Source organism: Brachycentrus maculatus, unplaced genomic scaffold, assembly GCF_059751285.1.
Source record: "Brachycentrus maculatus isolate JH-2025_06_01 unplaced genomic scaffold, ASM5975128v1 h1tg000115l, whole genome shotgun sequence".
In the NCBI taxonomy this organism is placed as follows: domain Eukaryota; kingdom Metazoa; phylum Arthropoda; class Insecta; order Trichoptera; family Brachycentridae; genus Brachycentrus; species Brachycentrus maculatus.
This window is the reverse complement of record NW_028280868.1, coordinates 1446315-1461710: the sequence shown is the minus strand read 5'-3', so window position 1 is coordinate 1461710 and position 15396 is coordinate 1446315. Positions and strand designations below refer to the sequence as shown.

General features: G+C 32.1%; 1 protein-coding gene across 1 annotated transcript; it reads right to left on the bottom strand.

Moving 5' to 3' along the window:
• Nucleotides 1–7428: 7428 nt before the first annotated feature.
• On the bottom strand, nucleotides 7429–13552 carry LOC148309928 (uncharacterized). The gene is made up of 8 exons (XM_088259306.1): nucleotides 13195–13552; nucleotides 11810–11998; nucleotides 11550–11710; nucleotides 10248–10895; nucleotides 9739–9868; nucleotides 8985–9188; nucleotides 8651–8776; nucleotides 7429–7873 (listed from the first exon to the last, which is right to left on the bottom strand). The coding sequence occupies exons 2-8, from the start codon at nucleotides 11984–11986 to the stop codon at nucleotides 7556–7558; spliced, it is 1764 nt and encodes a 587-aa protein (XP_088115432.1). The 5' UTR covers nucleotides 11987–11998; nucleotides 13195–13552; the 3' UTR covers nucleotides 7429–7555.
• Between the last annotated feature and the right edge of the window lie 1844 nt (nucleotides 13553–15396).

Genomic DNA, 15396 nt, shown 5'->3' with positions numbered 1-15396 from the left:
TTGTAAACAATGAATTGGACTCGCTCAAAATATTGTATATAAAAAGTATGCTGAATTTATATTGCTATAAACATATTTTAATATGGAAATTTAGTCTAATACACAATTTTTTTATTACGTAATTATTTCATTCTGAATGTGCTAGTCTGAAAGAGGAAAGGATATAACAGCACTCACAGATACGGGTACGAATCTTCTTCTAACCTTTCTACACCCAATGGCGCATAAGGCACTGTATTATCTCGATCGCTAATTACTAATCAATTAGTTCATCGCCTTAGGTGCCAATCCTGGCTGATATTACATCACCTACATTATATTTATTTAGACCTCCAACACGAAAGATCAACCATTGTATTTTGGAGGCGAACAAATGAATCTAGGGTTAATTGTTTTAAATGAATATTGCACATGTGGTTAAATGTAATTTGTCTTTCAATCTCTTGCAATATCTCAGTTTCCGAGTGCGGCAGTATTAATAATTTCATTTCATGTATCACTTTTTGTCATATAAAATGCTCGTTTCTTATCCACTAATATTTATTAAATTATTTTAAATGAATGTTGCGAATGTTTTCGCTATCCGAATTGTAAAATTATCATCGAAATTTTTTGTTTATCGAAGGAAAGTGTTAGTTTTACTATTGAAAATATCAATGACGATCCATTTTATTTTGTTGACACTCTCATTTTCCATTTTGGGTAATGACATCGTTCACGAAGACTTCTGACGGCGCAGTATTCAGGGTCATGCTTTCTATTATACATTGTATGTAATACTAAGCCATGAAATGTACTTTCCTTACGTTGATAATAAGAAGTTGCCTAGTTGAATTGAATTTTATCTAAAGTTATATATTATAAGGAGAGTGAATTATAAATAATAAATAAAAATGTTGAGAATTACTACTTACTTGTTTTATTCCCGCACTACGATGGATGAGGCATCGTTCAGATACGAGATGTTTAAGACACAAAGGTAATATGAAAGTCTGACTATTCACAGCACCTATGACCTGGTATTGGCTGGCTTAAGTGTTCACTTTGTGTACTGCAATATTTCTGACCATTCTGTCCTACATGAATGTACTCTATGTATACAACTTTTATGAATGGAAGTAATATGGGTATTTACAGTGATCACTTAGGCCAGCCATTGCCTGATTATAATAAAAATGCTGAATTTAACCCCTTAAGGTAATATGTCTCTTGATATATTACATCGTCCGCCTCCGTAGTGTAATGGTCAGCACGCTCTGCTACCGTTCTGTAGGTCCCGGGTTCGATTCAAAAGGGGGTTAAAATAAAAATATAAGTGATTTTTTCACTGTTGTATTTATTCAATATTACCCTGGACTGGTACCTGAAGCGGAGGGCTGATCACCTTTCCTCCATGCATAAACGATCAAGATAACACTGCTTTTATATGACGCAGTGCCCTATGCACCATTGGGGTGCAGATAAGGGTTTTATTATTATTATTATATTACATTAAGGGGTTAAATCAGTTTTTTTTTGGTACAAAAAAATTCTTCAATCTCTTATCCGCATCCAATGCCGCATTGGGCACTGCGTCGTGTATGTATAAGCAGTGTTAATTCTATCGTCAAATACATGAAGCAAAGGTGATCAGACCCGCACTTCAGGTAAGTAATAATAAATAAATGTTGAAAAAAAAAGAACTTGTTTTGACTTCCCTGAGAATCGAACCTGGGGACCTCCAGCACAGTAGCCACACGGGCTAACAACTACACTTTGGAGGTGTATATAAATGGAGAATTCTTTCTTTATTTAAAGTTTTTCAATGATACTTTATACGGTCCATTATCTTATTTCGCTCACTCCTATCAACAACGTCACAAATCAAAAAACTTGATTTTTCAGGAGATCATTTTTAAAGTTTAAAAATATTATAAAATGTATTAAAAATAAATATCAAGCCACTTATTGAACTTTTTACTGTGCAACTGATCTTTTTAGGTAAAACCTGAATGTTTTTTCTCCATTTGAAAAATATTAACTATATTTTAAAAAATAATTAAACAATACCTTTCCTTCAAAATGAAAAAACAACACTTTCTGCCATGTAGCGGGTAAATGTTAAGTAAAAAATATGCCGCATTTGCTGGGATTTAGTATATTTTCTGGGAATTCCGTAAACATGAACAACTAAAAAATAATGATTTTTGATATATGACGTTGTTGAAAGGAGTGAGCAATTTGTGGACTCCAAATTTTGTTTATTTTGGAAAATTTATCAAAAATTCTTAACGTAGGTTGCTGTGATGATTTTTTTTCAGAGGTCACTGAAATGGGTGTTAATTGCTACAATTGGAAATGAAACAAATTTCTTTAATAGCTTTATTGTCTCTAATTATTTTGATTACACGGTGAAATGATTGTCGGTTCTAAAAAAATCACAAAGATTAAATTAAAATGAAGTATTCTATAAAGGTAGGTACAATTTATTTTGGTCTGCTAACTGAGTGGGTACACTTGATAAATCAAGTCCTATGGTTTATAATCACAGGCTAGAGTGGTATAATTACACATTAGATGCTAAAGAAGATATCAAATGAAAAACAATACATTTATTATAAGGTCTTTTCATAAATTGGGGGTAACCGTTTGAAGTGTATTGAATATTTAAAGCATATTTTACGATAGTATGATGTTTCTCACTATACATATACGAAAATAATATCTTCATTAAGTTTCTTGTTTTAAAAGGATATTTGAAAGTACTACTAGTCATTAAAAGGAAGTATGAATCGGTCCAAAAACCACAATTATTTAGTTATGACACTAGTGGCAAAATTTTATTATTTTTATATTTACGTTTTATGAAAAGACAAAAAAAATTAATGTGAATGATATCTAACTATTATTTTTATCTTCATTTAGCGACTTAATCCAATTTTTGAGTGCAGTAAAATTTAGATTATAATACAGGATTCGGGTTTATGTACATTAATTATTAAATATTGATAGGGTCAATTGTGGAAGACAGAAGTTACTAACACGTTTAACATAGACAATTATCAAATGAATATTTCCGGAGGTTTCAGTATTCAAATATAATAGTCACTTGAAAACTATACTATGTATATTCCATTCAAAAGTCAAATTAAATATGGTTATAGTTTTTACTTAAGCTAAATACAAATAAATCTTATTAATTTTGAAAATCACTCATTTAAAAATATGAGTAAGAAAGTATGATTTTGTCAAAAGTAGCCATGTATAAAATATTGACATAATGGACCATCGGTAAAGTAAGTTTTTAATATTTATTACAGATAATATTTAGAATTTTATATAGAATTAGTTTTCTAAAAAGGCTTTTTTATATTATTCAAAAGAGAAAGTAAGTCCATTACATTTTGATTCCCTTATCAATTAAAGAATTGATTCCCAATAATTTGCCATCTTTGCTAGAAATGGAATCAAGGATTTAATAAAATGCTCGCATAAAAATGGGAATCGTATTACAAAGAGGCAAAGTTTCAGTACAAAATGTTATTGTATAGTGATATCATATAACATTGAAAATTTGTAATTAACATTATTACTTACAAATAACAATATTATATAGGGTGAACTGTAGATTTACTGACCGATTTCTTGAAACCTTTATTTTTTTATTTATCCGTAATATGTCGAGTGATGTCGCAGAAATGCACCCAAAGGGTGAAGGGTATGAGTGTTTTCATACTCTCTGTGTTGTGCGCTATTGATCTTGCGATCTTTTAATTAAATGATTCAAATTCCAAACTGTGCACACCTGGTGGTGCGAGTAGAAAAGGATTTATATCTTAGTTTTATATTAAATGTCTTGAACTACTTTTTATTAATTATTTTAGACCGCGGAGCATGATAAAATTGTATGACCATCAATGTATGACTTAAATCGCAATCTCATTTTACTCGCATCACATCTGTCTAAGAGCAACAGTGCCCTAGGGTCCCTTATCTACAAATTAGAATGAGTAAAAAAGGTATGTACAAAGACCAAAAGTGTACAACACAGAATTCATAAAAAACATTAACATAATGCTGTGGGTACATTTTTGTTTAGTGTAAGACATCACATAAAGTTTTTAAAACAATAATACTATAGATGGGTTGAAATAAGTGGGTTGCCTTAAATGCCAGTTACTAATCGGTTTTACCCTATATTATTCCATACTAGGCAGTTTATATGGTGCATAACGTTACTTTTTTTTGAAGTCTAATATAGTCGAACGCCAAGTTATGCTTACTTACTCGTACATTCATAAAATTATTCCAAAGAATAATTTAAAAATGGATATAATGCGACCATTATTTTACTGATGAATTATAATGTTATATGATGAATTAAATGCAAATCATCTATTGGCAGTTAGTAGTATGAATACATTGTTTAATATAATTAGAATAAGTGTTTTTTTAATCATAAAAGGTAATTAACTGTATTAAAAAAGATAAGAACAATATTTTTATGCATGAGTATTATACATGTGCTTTTTTCTTAGAATGTATCGACACACCTAATAAATAAAGTTGGGTTTGCAATTTAAAAAAAAAAAGTTATTGACACTACATGAGTGAGCTGTTAAAGGAAATTGCAATGTAGTATGAAAATACATGTTTCATTTACCATTAATGAATGATATATTTATAAATTACATTAAAAAAAAAACACCCTCAATCAAATATCTTTAATAAGATTTAAGTTTTTGTATGGACATACACTCCTCTTCCCATATATTCATCAATTTTTCCGTCCCTAGAATTTTCTATACTATATTTATACTTCTCAAATATACAAAATCATCTACTGGTTACAAAATTTCCTCATTTACCACCATTTCCCACCCAGATTCATCTCTTTCCAAAACCATAAATTTGGGTTCACCTATAATTTTAATTATTAAAGTTATTTATTATATTATTATAAATATCAATTACTTTCAAATGAAAAAATTAGGATTTAATTTTTATTTATTTAAAAATGGACATCTTTTGGAAATTAAGATCTGATTTTATAAATATATCATCCATAAGTAAAGAGCTTCTGGTAAAAGACATATCTGACATCTATCTACGATACTTATGTGAAAAAATAATTTAATATCATAAATGCGTTTAAAAAAAAGTATCTGATGGTTTTAATTTATTCATTGGATGTGTCAACATTCTTTGTCTCAGTTATAATATTTTGAGTTATTTTGATTTAATATTACAAATAAATATATGAAGATAACAAGAACTTCAATAAATTTAAACAACACTTTTAGTATCCATTCATATCAATTCTCACTATACTCGCACATTTCAATATATGGGGTAAACGAGTTTATACAACTCTTTTTTTAATGATAATATACACAGCTTCATAAACCTAAATTGTATACACATCAATTTTAATTTGGGTGTTTTTCTGCTAAATTGTGCTACACACTACCGTTCGGTGATATTCTCCGGATAGCAATCCAATGAGTGTTTACACAACCATTTGGATAAGAGATACAGGTTCAATAAAAATAATTACATACGTATAAAGCTCATTTTTCAAGAAATTTAATAAAAATTTCCCATTCACAGTTTTATATAACATACCAATTTAATTACACAATTCTGCAATGCCCTCAGCATTTAACAAAACACATTGCTTATATCTGTTTCATACCGATAACAACTTGTCTTAATTTGGCCCAACATAACTTTAACCAGTTCTTTTACTCCCTCATTTTTATTTTTTTTTCAAAAATAAAATATTATTTTTTTAAACGGGAAAAAAGACTTCTTGCCTCTGTCTGCACCCAAATGATGAATATCCCATTGAATTGAATATAGCGATATTAACTAGACCATAATTATATAAAGAGAGACTGAGCAGTCCTACGCTCCAGATTCATAGGAGTGAAATATGTTTGATGGGATGCAGATGATGTTAGTGAAGGGGATCAAGGTGAAGGATATTACTACTGTATAGTAAGGAATTAGAGGAAGGAGAATAGCAGCAGTGGCTAGGGCACTCGTGGTTCCATACCCTTACTATTACCAGCCTGTGTAAGTTATACACTGTGATTTATCACTAAACACATTGTGTTTAAACACAGTGTTTCATCGGGATAAAATGAAAAATTGAATAAGCAATTTTTGATGAGTTTCTTGCAAGAAATTAAAACAAGTTGGGTCTCAAGTACAGATTCAAATTATGAGAAAAAACATTTTTAAAAAGAATTTATATAAGAATGTTACAGTCTTGTTGTACCTGATGAAACTTAGCTTAATTTTTACTAATATCAGTTTATCACAAGTTGACTAGAATATTCTATTCTAACAACAATTTAAATAATTCCGTTGTCCAGCAACTTCAGTGAAAATGATCAACATTTTGTCAACTTGATATATATGTAGGTTGGTATACATAAAAAAATATACCTATACATTTGGAGAGGCAACTATTAGATCAATATTTGTCAGCAATTAAGATTATGTACAGAAATGGAAGCAACAGGGAGAATCAGTTTGTACAACTTTCTTTATACAGGGTCCAGCAAAAAGAACGACCAAATTTAGAGAGGACGCTGTGTAATTTGCGATGGGGATATGTAGGTGCAGGGGTTTTTGATTGATAGTGGTATACGTCCCGTTTTCAATACGGGCAATGGAATGTCGAGATGAGCAAGATGTGTTTGTTGTGAAGGAGTGTATTCGTAATGGTGGTTCTGCGATTACTACTCAGCGAGCAATCCACATTTGGTTTATACTTGACCGACATGATTCTGTTCCAGGTAGAAAAACTATTTGAGTTTGGGTATCAAACTTCATAGTGACAGGTTGACTACTACTACAATAACTGAGTTGAAAAGAAAATCGCCTGCCTAAGCTCCAACCGTAACAATGCTGAAAAAAGTGGCATGTGTGAGAATGTCCATTCAGCATTCTCCAAAGAGTTCAGTACTTGCAGCTGCCCTGGGATTGTCTGATAGGAGCATAAGAAAAATCCTGCGCAGAGATCTTTACATGCACCCATACAAAATGGTGTCTACCCAAGAATACCGCAGTACTCATTACTGTGTGTGAGGATATTATTCATTTTATGAGAAATCTTTTTGCTGGACCCTGTATTCAATCACTGATATTTATTTTCATTTGATGTTAGTAAAAAATTCCAATTTGATTACATACATCAATTAGGATAGTGTGATATTTAATCAAGATTTATAAACAGTTTTCAAAATTATCAGATACAGTACTTAAACAGTAAAATTCATACAAATTTCAAAGTGATAAATACAATAGTAAGTTATCATGAGCACTTTGATATAGAATTACAATAATAATATTTAAAACTATAGTAGAGTCACCCAATTATCATGGTCTTTATAATTTGACCATATTTTGAGATGGAATGTTCTATCCTTGTCATTATTCTTTTTTGAAAAAAACTTAAGTTTTATTACAATCTTCACATATTATATGGCTCAAGTGTCCTGCATTTCTCACAGATAATTGGCTCTCTACTATAAATTAGGCTATCAACAGGAAAATATAAATTTCCTCACTCATGTTGTCTCCTTAAGGCATGCCACATGGTGACTGGCTTCCTGACCGAAGTGACCATTTGATTCCAGTGATTTCCCGCTTTCCCGAATGCCTCTCGACTTAAAACAATATGCCCAATTTTGCGATGCTGGCTAATATCGAAGAATTCTATTCCGACGGGAAAATAAACTAGAGTCACCCTTAGCTCTACAGACGACAAGAGGTGAGGAGGCACGCTGAATATGAAAGCTTCATTGAAGGCCGGGCTCATTTCACTACGTTTTATCGAAGACCGCTTCTTGGCAACCTTCTTACCATTTTTTTGCAAATATACCTGAAACATATTTGAGCAATCGTTTAATAAAGTTTTGTGATGTGGTTATGAAGATTTTAACCCTAGATAACTAAACTATATTTGTAGTACATTGTAACTCAACATTCTTCAGGCGGACTAAGCAATTAAAAAGTATTCATTAAATATAGTAACTGGCTACATAACGCTTAAGTTTGGTTTATTAGGAATGAATGTAAGAGACATTTAATGATAAATCGCTAAACTGTAAACAAAGCCTGGCGGGTGCGGGGTGCAGGAAGTAAGTGCACCCTACTTTTTGGAGAAGGGCGTCGTCGCGTGCACGAATGTTTAGTTATCTAGGGTTAAATATAAATGAAAAATATTGTTAAATTTTTCAGCAGCGCTATGCAAGATGTCTTTAATATGTTATTTGTATTCCTATCATCATCAGAGTACATGTGATTAGTTTGTGAATGACCACATCTCAACGATCCATTCTATACACAGATTAAGGCATTAAATGCCAATTTTGAGTGAATCATAGTCATAAAAGTTGATCCATTCAATGATTCATCAATTCACTGTTTCAAAGTGAGGGGCCAAAAAATAAATAAATAAGTAGCTAGGATAATTTTTTTACAGAAAAAGTAGGGTTTCATGATAGCGAAATTTCCTAGTGACATAAAAAGCTTACAACTTGTCCTAGTTGTGCGGCTCATGTCTATGGGTCTATACGAGTATATAATACAGTGTAATATGTTTTTGTTATGTCCTTTTTATATAGCTATTCATAAAATTAAAAGTCTAAGTATTTACCTTCACATATATGTTGAATCCAATAGGATCAGGTAGTCTCCGCGCTCTTGTTAAAATAAGCGTCAACCTCTCTGCAGTTGGGAGATATGAGGTTGAAAGCATCAGTTCTCCATATTTTATTTCACCCTTAAAAAGTATAAAGACTTGTTAGTTAAAATAATGATAACCAACTCACGTAACAAGTTTCATGACGGTGGCGGTTGATATTGTCACAAAATATATTTTTGGTGCTATGTCACCATATCAGCTGATACCACATCCAAAAATATTGTATGAGAATCATAACTGTTGAAGAGAAATCTTAAATTATTATCATGTTTATATTATGATGTACCTGTTCAGTATCAGTGAGCGTTAGCCAAGTGGTTACAGGTTGTTTGTATGAACTGGCATCTTGTAGAGAGAGTTCAGCCTCTCCAATTAATGTACATGCATCTTTTTCTGTTGAGTATATGTGGAATTTCAATTTTCTGTTAGATTTCCCAATGTCAACCAGGAATGTTTCATTGTAGCTTGGACAGTTAGTTCCTCGGCACACCTAAAATTGTCAGATTGTTTTAAAAAAATATTGAAATAAGAATTTAATTGATGTGTTTATAAAGATAATACTAAATCCCAAGTAAGAATTTTTTTTGTTCAACATTGTATTTCAGATAGATTTATATAAAACAGAACTTGGTTTTAAACCAATAGAGGGTGACGTGGACTCCAAGGAAGGTTCTTGTAAATCAATTAAGTTTCAATTTTATAGTATTGAGGTGGGGAACCTTTTCATTTCTAAAGGCTACATTCATTCATCCGATTGAACATAAAGCCATGTTTCTAAAAAAATGAAGTATTGACTTTAAGTTAAGTTTGCATATGGATTACCATATGCCAACATATGAAAGCTGAATTTTTATATAAAGATATTCAGATTTATTTAAAAAAAGGTATGAGTCAAAAGGCCATATCAGAATAGCCAAGAGGTCATTCCCCTCCCCTTAGCTTAGCTTACTACTAAGATTTTTTCATCGATACATTTTTTTAACAAATGTTAATATTGATTAATATTGTTAATATAAAAGATTAAAATATACTTAAGAGACCTTAGATTTAAAGTGTCCTCCTTGATGATCTGGTGAAAGGAATATTCCCACATACGTGTCCGGAGAATCACCTGTCAAATTCCTTGCTTCAATTACATTCACCGCTAACAGGGAGTCATTTGAATTAATCCTGAAATTAATACATTTTAAATGTATGTATATTGCTATCAAAATAACAAAATCAATAATCTTCTAGTTATTAGTTTTGGGATATCATGCCATCGTATTTCAATATTTTTAATAGCCAACGTTTCAGCTGGCTTTACAGGGGCTACTGTCAGGGTAATGTGTGAAACAATTTCATAATTAAATTATTGGCTCATGTCAATTTTAAACTAAAAACAAAATCGAATGATTTGAAATAGTTTCTTTAGTTTTTTTTTTATATATATTTTTTTGCTTACTTTTCATATGATTTTATTTGATAAGTATTATAAAATATGCACTCGGCATGGATAAACCCAGTGAGGGCACATTATTGTGTAATTTGTTTTAATCAGTATTATTACCTGTAGCAACGTAGAGACAAACACAGCTGGCCAGTCACAGTAGGTACTGGAGATTCCAAGGGCCCCAAGGATGTGTCCGAGTTTACAGAATCACATGATATTGCTCTCCTGAAAGTTCCGGAACCATTACCGGAGTCTTCATTCTGGCTATCACTTTCAAAGCTGTTTTTCCTGGAGTAAGTAAACCGTTTGAAGTGGTGAACTGTTTTGGGTTTGACATCCGTCTCGCTGGTAAGCTCGTTCGATTGAGACGAACCATTATCGGGTGTTTCGGAGAAACTTGTCTGGAAGTATGCGTTATCAAAGAATGGGTTAAATTGACAGTTGATTTGGTTCCCATTTGTGAGGAACGGGTTTGTACTAATGTATTCAGGTTTTTTGTAAATATTTAAATTCTTTCTTGTATTCCAGTCATTTTGGTCATTTTCTTCCGTGTTCAAAGCTTTCTCAATTTTTTCGAGAGGACTGAACACAGTGGTTGGTGGTTCGCTGGTATCACATTTGAGTTCTTTAGTCGTTTCGGATGAAATGAGCGATCTTGTCAAGGCGGTGCTGATGTTGTAGTGATAAAATGAATCTGCCTTTTCTTGGAATATATCGGCAGCAGCAGGGGGAGTTTCGTCAAATGAATTGGGTGAACGCGGCTCTCTGAAACGAAAATCAATTTATTATTATCATTACGAAACATTAATATTATTTAGTCATATTTCAGATAAAACATTTATTTACTACCCCCACTACCATCAAGCCATTTCTTGCAGTGGTAGGCAGAAAGGATAGAACACTCCTAGTTTTTACAACTTCCATGCATCTAGTTGTATATGCCTTTCATTTACATTGATTTTTGAGACGGTCAGATTTATAGTTCTGATTGATTTAGTCATGCTTAATATTTCTTTGTCTTCCACGCCCTGATCTCCCATTCATACTATCCAAATATACTTGCTCAGTCATTCTTTCATCATACATACATTAAAAGCCTTTCAAAATATTTTAAATTATACCCAACTTAGCCTTTTATATAACATGTTTCTAATTTGTTCCTATTTAACTGGATCATACACCGATTTTCCACACAGTTTAAAGGATTGCGTTTTTAACAAATATCACTTTGGTTTCATTTTTATTTTACCAATTTCATGTTTTACTCTCATACATCTATGTTGGGACTTGCACTCTTATGCGCTGTTAACCTTTCATCGACACATTTTTAGTTAATTTCTGAATTCACTTTTCTCTCAATACGTTTCTTTTAAAGCATACTTAAGAATTCTTATTAAATAATAAAAAATAAATACTAACTGGGGTAAAATATTTGGTGCTGGTCGTAGAGGCTGTGGTGGAATGCTGGGAGTATTCTCTCTCTTGGGGAAAATTGTCATGGCGGTCATAGAGTATTCCGAATCCACAGAGTCAAAACGATGGAAGTTTTCTCCCCCGAAGTCATCGGGATCTATTTTCACCTGTAAATGAAAAATAGTGTCAAAAATCTACCCTCACAATATGTTAACAAAAATCTAACAACTACCATATGTTAATAATTATATTTAAATGCTGTTTACCAAGTATCCATTAGCATTGTATATTCCACACCGCGTGAGGTTGGCCTTTTCCTCTCGCGAAGACTTCAGCAATCTCCAGCAAACAGCGTGTGGCCACCGAGATAGCACGCGGAACGCAGCACAAACCAGAGCTATTGCCACAGCCACCCAACAAAGCAATCCAACAAGCCAATGCATTCTGAAGCAGATCTGAAATAAAAAATGTACGTGCATAAATTAAAAACATTGTGAAGGGAAATTAGTAATCCTATGCACATAAATGCAAAAGTATAAGTACTATTTAATTCAATAAATGAATAAATTTACCCAAATAGAGAAAGGTCTAAATCACTTTTAATCTGTAAAAATTAATAATATGTATACAAAATGAAAACTTAGTGTTTAGTACGTTAGAATTTAATACTATGCAGTGCACAATGGAGTTTCAGAACTAACCGTTATATATTGAAGTGAAATATGGAGTTGACAAATAAAGGATATTCATCGAATGCATTTAAACTGCGATCACTCAGACGAATGTTTGGCGAAACATGATTGATGTTCAAATGGTGAAAAAGATAAAAGAATAACAAAGCTGAGATAAGCATCATTGATAAAATTAAGAATGTTTTGTTGAGATTGTTTGGACACATGGAACAAATGAGTGAGGAAAGATCGATACAACAAATACTCGTATATGGGGCGAATATAGTTGACAATAGAAGAGGAGGAAGACCGAGGAAATCCTGGCATGATCAACTACTTCAAATACTTTGGACGGGGCCAGGTAAGAAGGCTGAATAATCGTGGGTATGTATGAGGAGATACATGAATGTGAAAAGGTGGAGAATGTTTTTTCTTTCTTTTCTCTCTGCCTACCTCTGCGAAGATGTGCCATGATGGTTAATTAGTTAATTAGTATGTTAAATGAAACACTATGTTATTTTAAATAATTGTGTATTTGATTTTGTAACAAGATATTTAAAAATATTTATTTAATACATTATTGTGATTTGATAATAAACAAACGGTATTTTAAACATAAGAGTTCAGTTTGTGAAATAATAATTAATTTTAACTTCAATTTCAATGGTACTTTTATCCCATTTCTTGATTCATATGCCCTTACTGTATTTTTTCCCCATACTTGTCATGTTTATATTATTTTACATACCTCTGTCCCAAAATGAGTGATTAAACTACTTATTGGAAATATTTTGTAAATTATTTTTTTTAAATGTTAGATTTAAATAAACCTTGGAAGAATATTCCAAAGAACCTGTTGAATATTTTTAAATATTTACATTATTTTGAAAATAGTTAGGAATCATGTATGGTATATTAGTAAATTGAATTGAGAAACACATTTTTGAAGGATCTTACATGAAATATTACACAATATTTACCTCGTATTTGGTCAAACTATCGGCAGGCAGCAATACAGTCGTGAAGTCTCACCCGTGAATCTCACCATTCAACAAGATGCACTAACCATTTAGGTCAATTCAATTATGGGTTCTCGTGTTACTAACACCATTATCCACGTATTCTCTTTTCCCTCCATCAACTTTTTCTTTCCCTTACCAACACTGAATCGAGCGCGGAGGATAAATGTTTAATATGAAATTTACTAAGGTTCTTAAATACAATTTTACCCTGTTTTAGGGGATTTAAAGCGGTATTTTTTACCAGGAGTACATCAGAAAACCTGGCTCTGTTTACCTACTAAATCTGGCTTTCTCCTTTCTAAAAATATTCCCCTCTACCAATATTTACGGTGAACATGCTCGCAGTGTTGCTCAAAAACAGATTAATTCATACCACAAAGACTATATGTTAGACATTATTTACCTAAGTTAAAAATTTTGCTTAGATTATTTATTAAAAAAACACTTTCATCTTTTAAACGTATAACTCATATAATACGTATTTGCTAACTTTTTTCATTTTCATCTTTTTGATTTTTTTGTTTTCTGTTAAAATCAAATATTTGTTGTTTATATTAGCACTTATAAACTAATTTTATTTATGAAATCTATTGTATTATTGCCAGTGCCCTTTATTATAACCTAAAATAAAATGTATACCCACACACAGGCAATGCCTTTGTGGGATCTTTTTTTTTGTATTAGTATTATATATTTTTTTGTACTTGTATTTATGATATATTGTGAAATGTAAAAGAATTTGAAATAATGAAAAATTCTGCAACATTCTTGCTGTACTCAATAAATTCATTGGATGACAAAACCTGTCTTTAAAGAAAATTGCTATTGTTCTTTAGTGCGTTAAATGGAGCTTTTAGATGAGGTGTAATGATAAAGTTTATATTAATAAAGTAGTAAGTTGTCGATTAGTTTTTAAGCTACTATTCTCCTTTAATGTCTATGAAATAGTAATAATCTTCATCTAAACAGCCAATCGTCACCTTCGTTTCGCAGATGACACAGTACTCATCAGAGAGGATCTAGAAGAACTTCATGTCATGATAAAAAGAGCTCCATGACGCCTTTTTGAAAATTGATCCAGAGATGATTCAACAACAGTATCTCAATCAATAATAAGAAAATTGAATCTGTTCATGGAAAATCAGACAGCAGAAATACGCTGAAGAATTGGACAAGGTAGCCTTTTCAAAAGTCAATAATGTCCTTATAATGTCAAGAATAAGGATATTCCCATAAATCTAAACCAAGTATCTTCCCTGTGCTTATGTATGGTCTGGTAACTATTACCTTGATAGCGGGGACCAAACGTAAATTGAGATACGCACAGCGGTCTATGGAAAGACAAAGTCTATGGTAGACAACTCCTAGGCCCAAAGTCTGAGAAATAAAATTAGAAACGATGATAAAAACTATGGTTGTCGATGTAAAAGACCGTGTTGCCAGACTAAAGTGGCAATGGGCAGGTCATGTTGCGAGATAAGGAATGGACAGATAAGCAGAGATCTGCAGTGGAAACCGTGGGACATGAAGGGAAGAATAGGCATGCTCTAAAAAGATGGACCGGTGACATTTTCCCCATCGCGGTTAATAAATGAGTCGAAAAAGCCCAAAATAGAGAAGTTTGGAAGTCATTAGAAAAGGCCTATACCCAGCAGTGGAGTGGCGGCTGATCAAAAAGAAAGAAAGAGATCTATTAAATACTATTTGTGTGTGTCTCTCTGCTTACCATTGCGGGGAAGCGGCATTATGCTTATTTAGTTAGTTTTATAAATATTGACTAAATAAAAATGAAAAAAAAATAAAGTCTTGTTCGCCTCCGTATCGTAATGGGCAACACTGTTGGATGCTTCGTAAAAGAGATGGAGATTCAATGGGAGATTCGTAAAAAAGTATAATTGAACTTCATTTAGAAAACACCTGTGGACCGATCTCAAACAATGCCTAGTTTATGTGATCGCTGAAAAGTACCTTCAGACAATAAAATTGTAAAATACAATATAAATTATGTATGTAATGGTCAGCATGCTCGGCTACCATGCTGGAGGTCCGGGGTTCGATTCCCAGGGGAGGGGAGTAAAATAAATACAAGTGATTTTTTCACTCCAATATTTATTCAATATTACCCTGGACTGGTACTTGGAGCGGAGGGCTTATCACCTT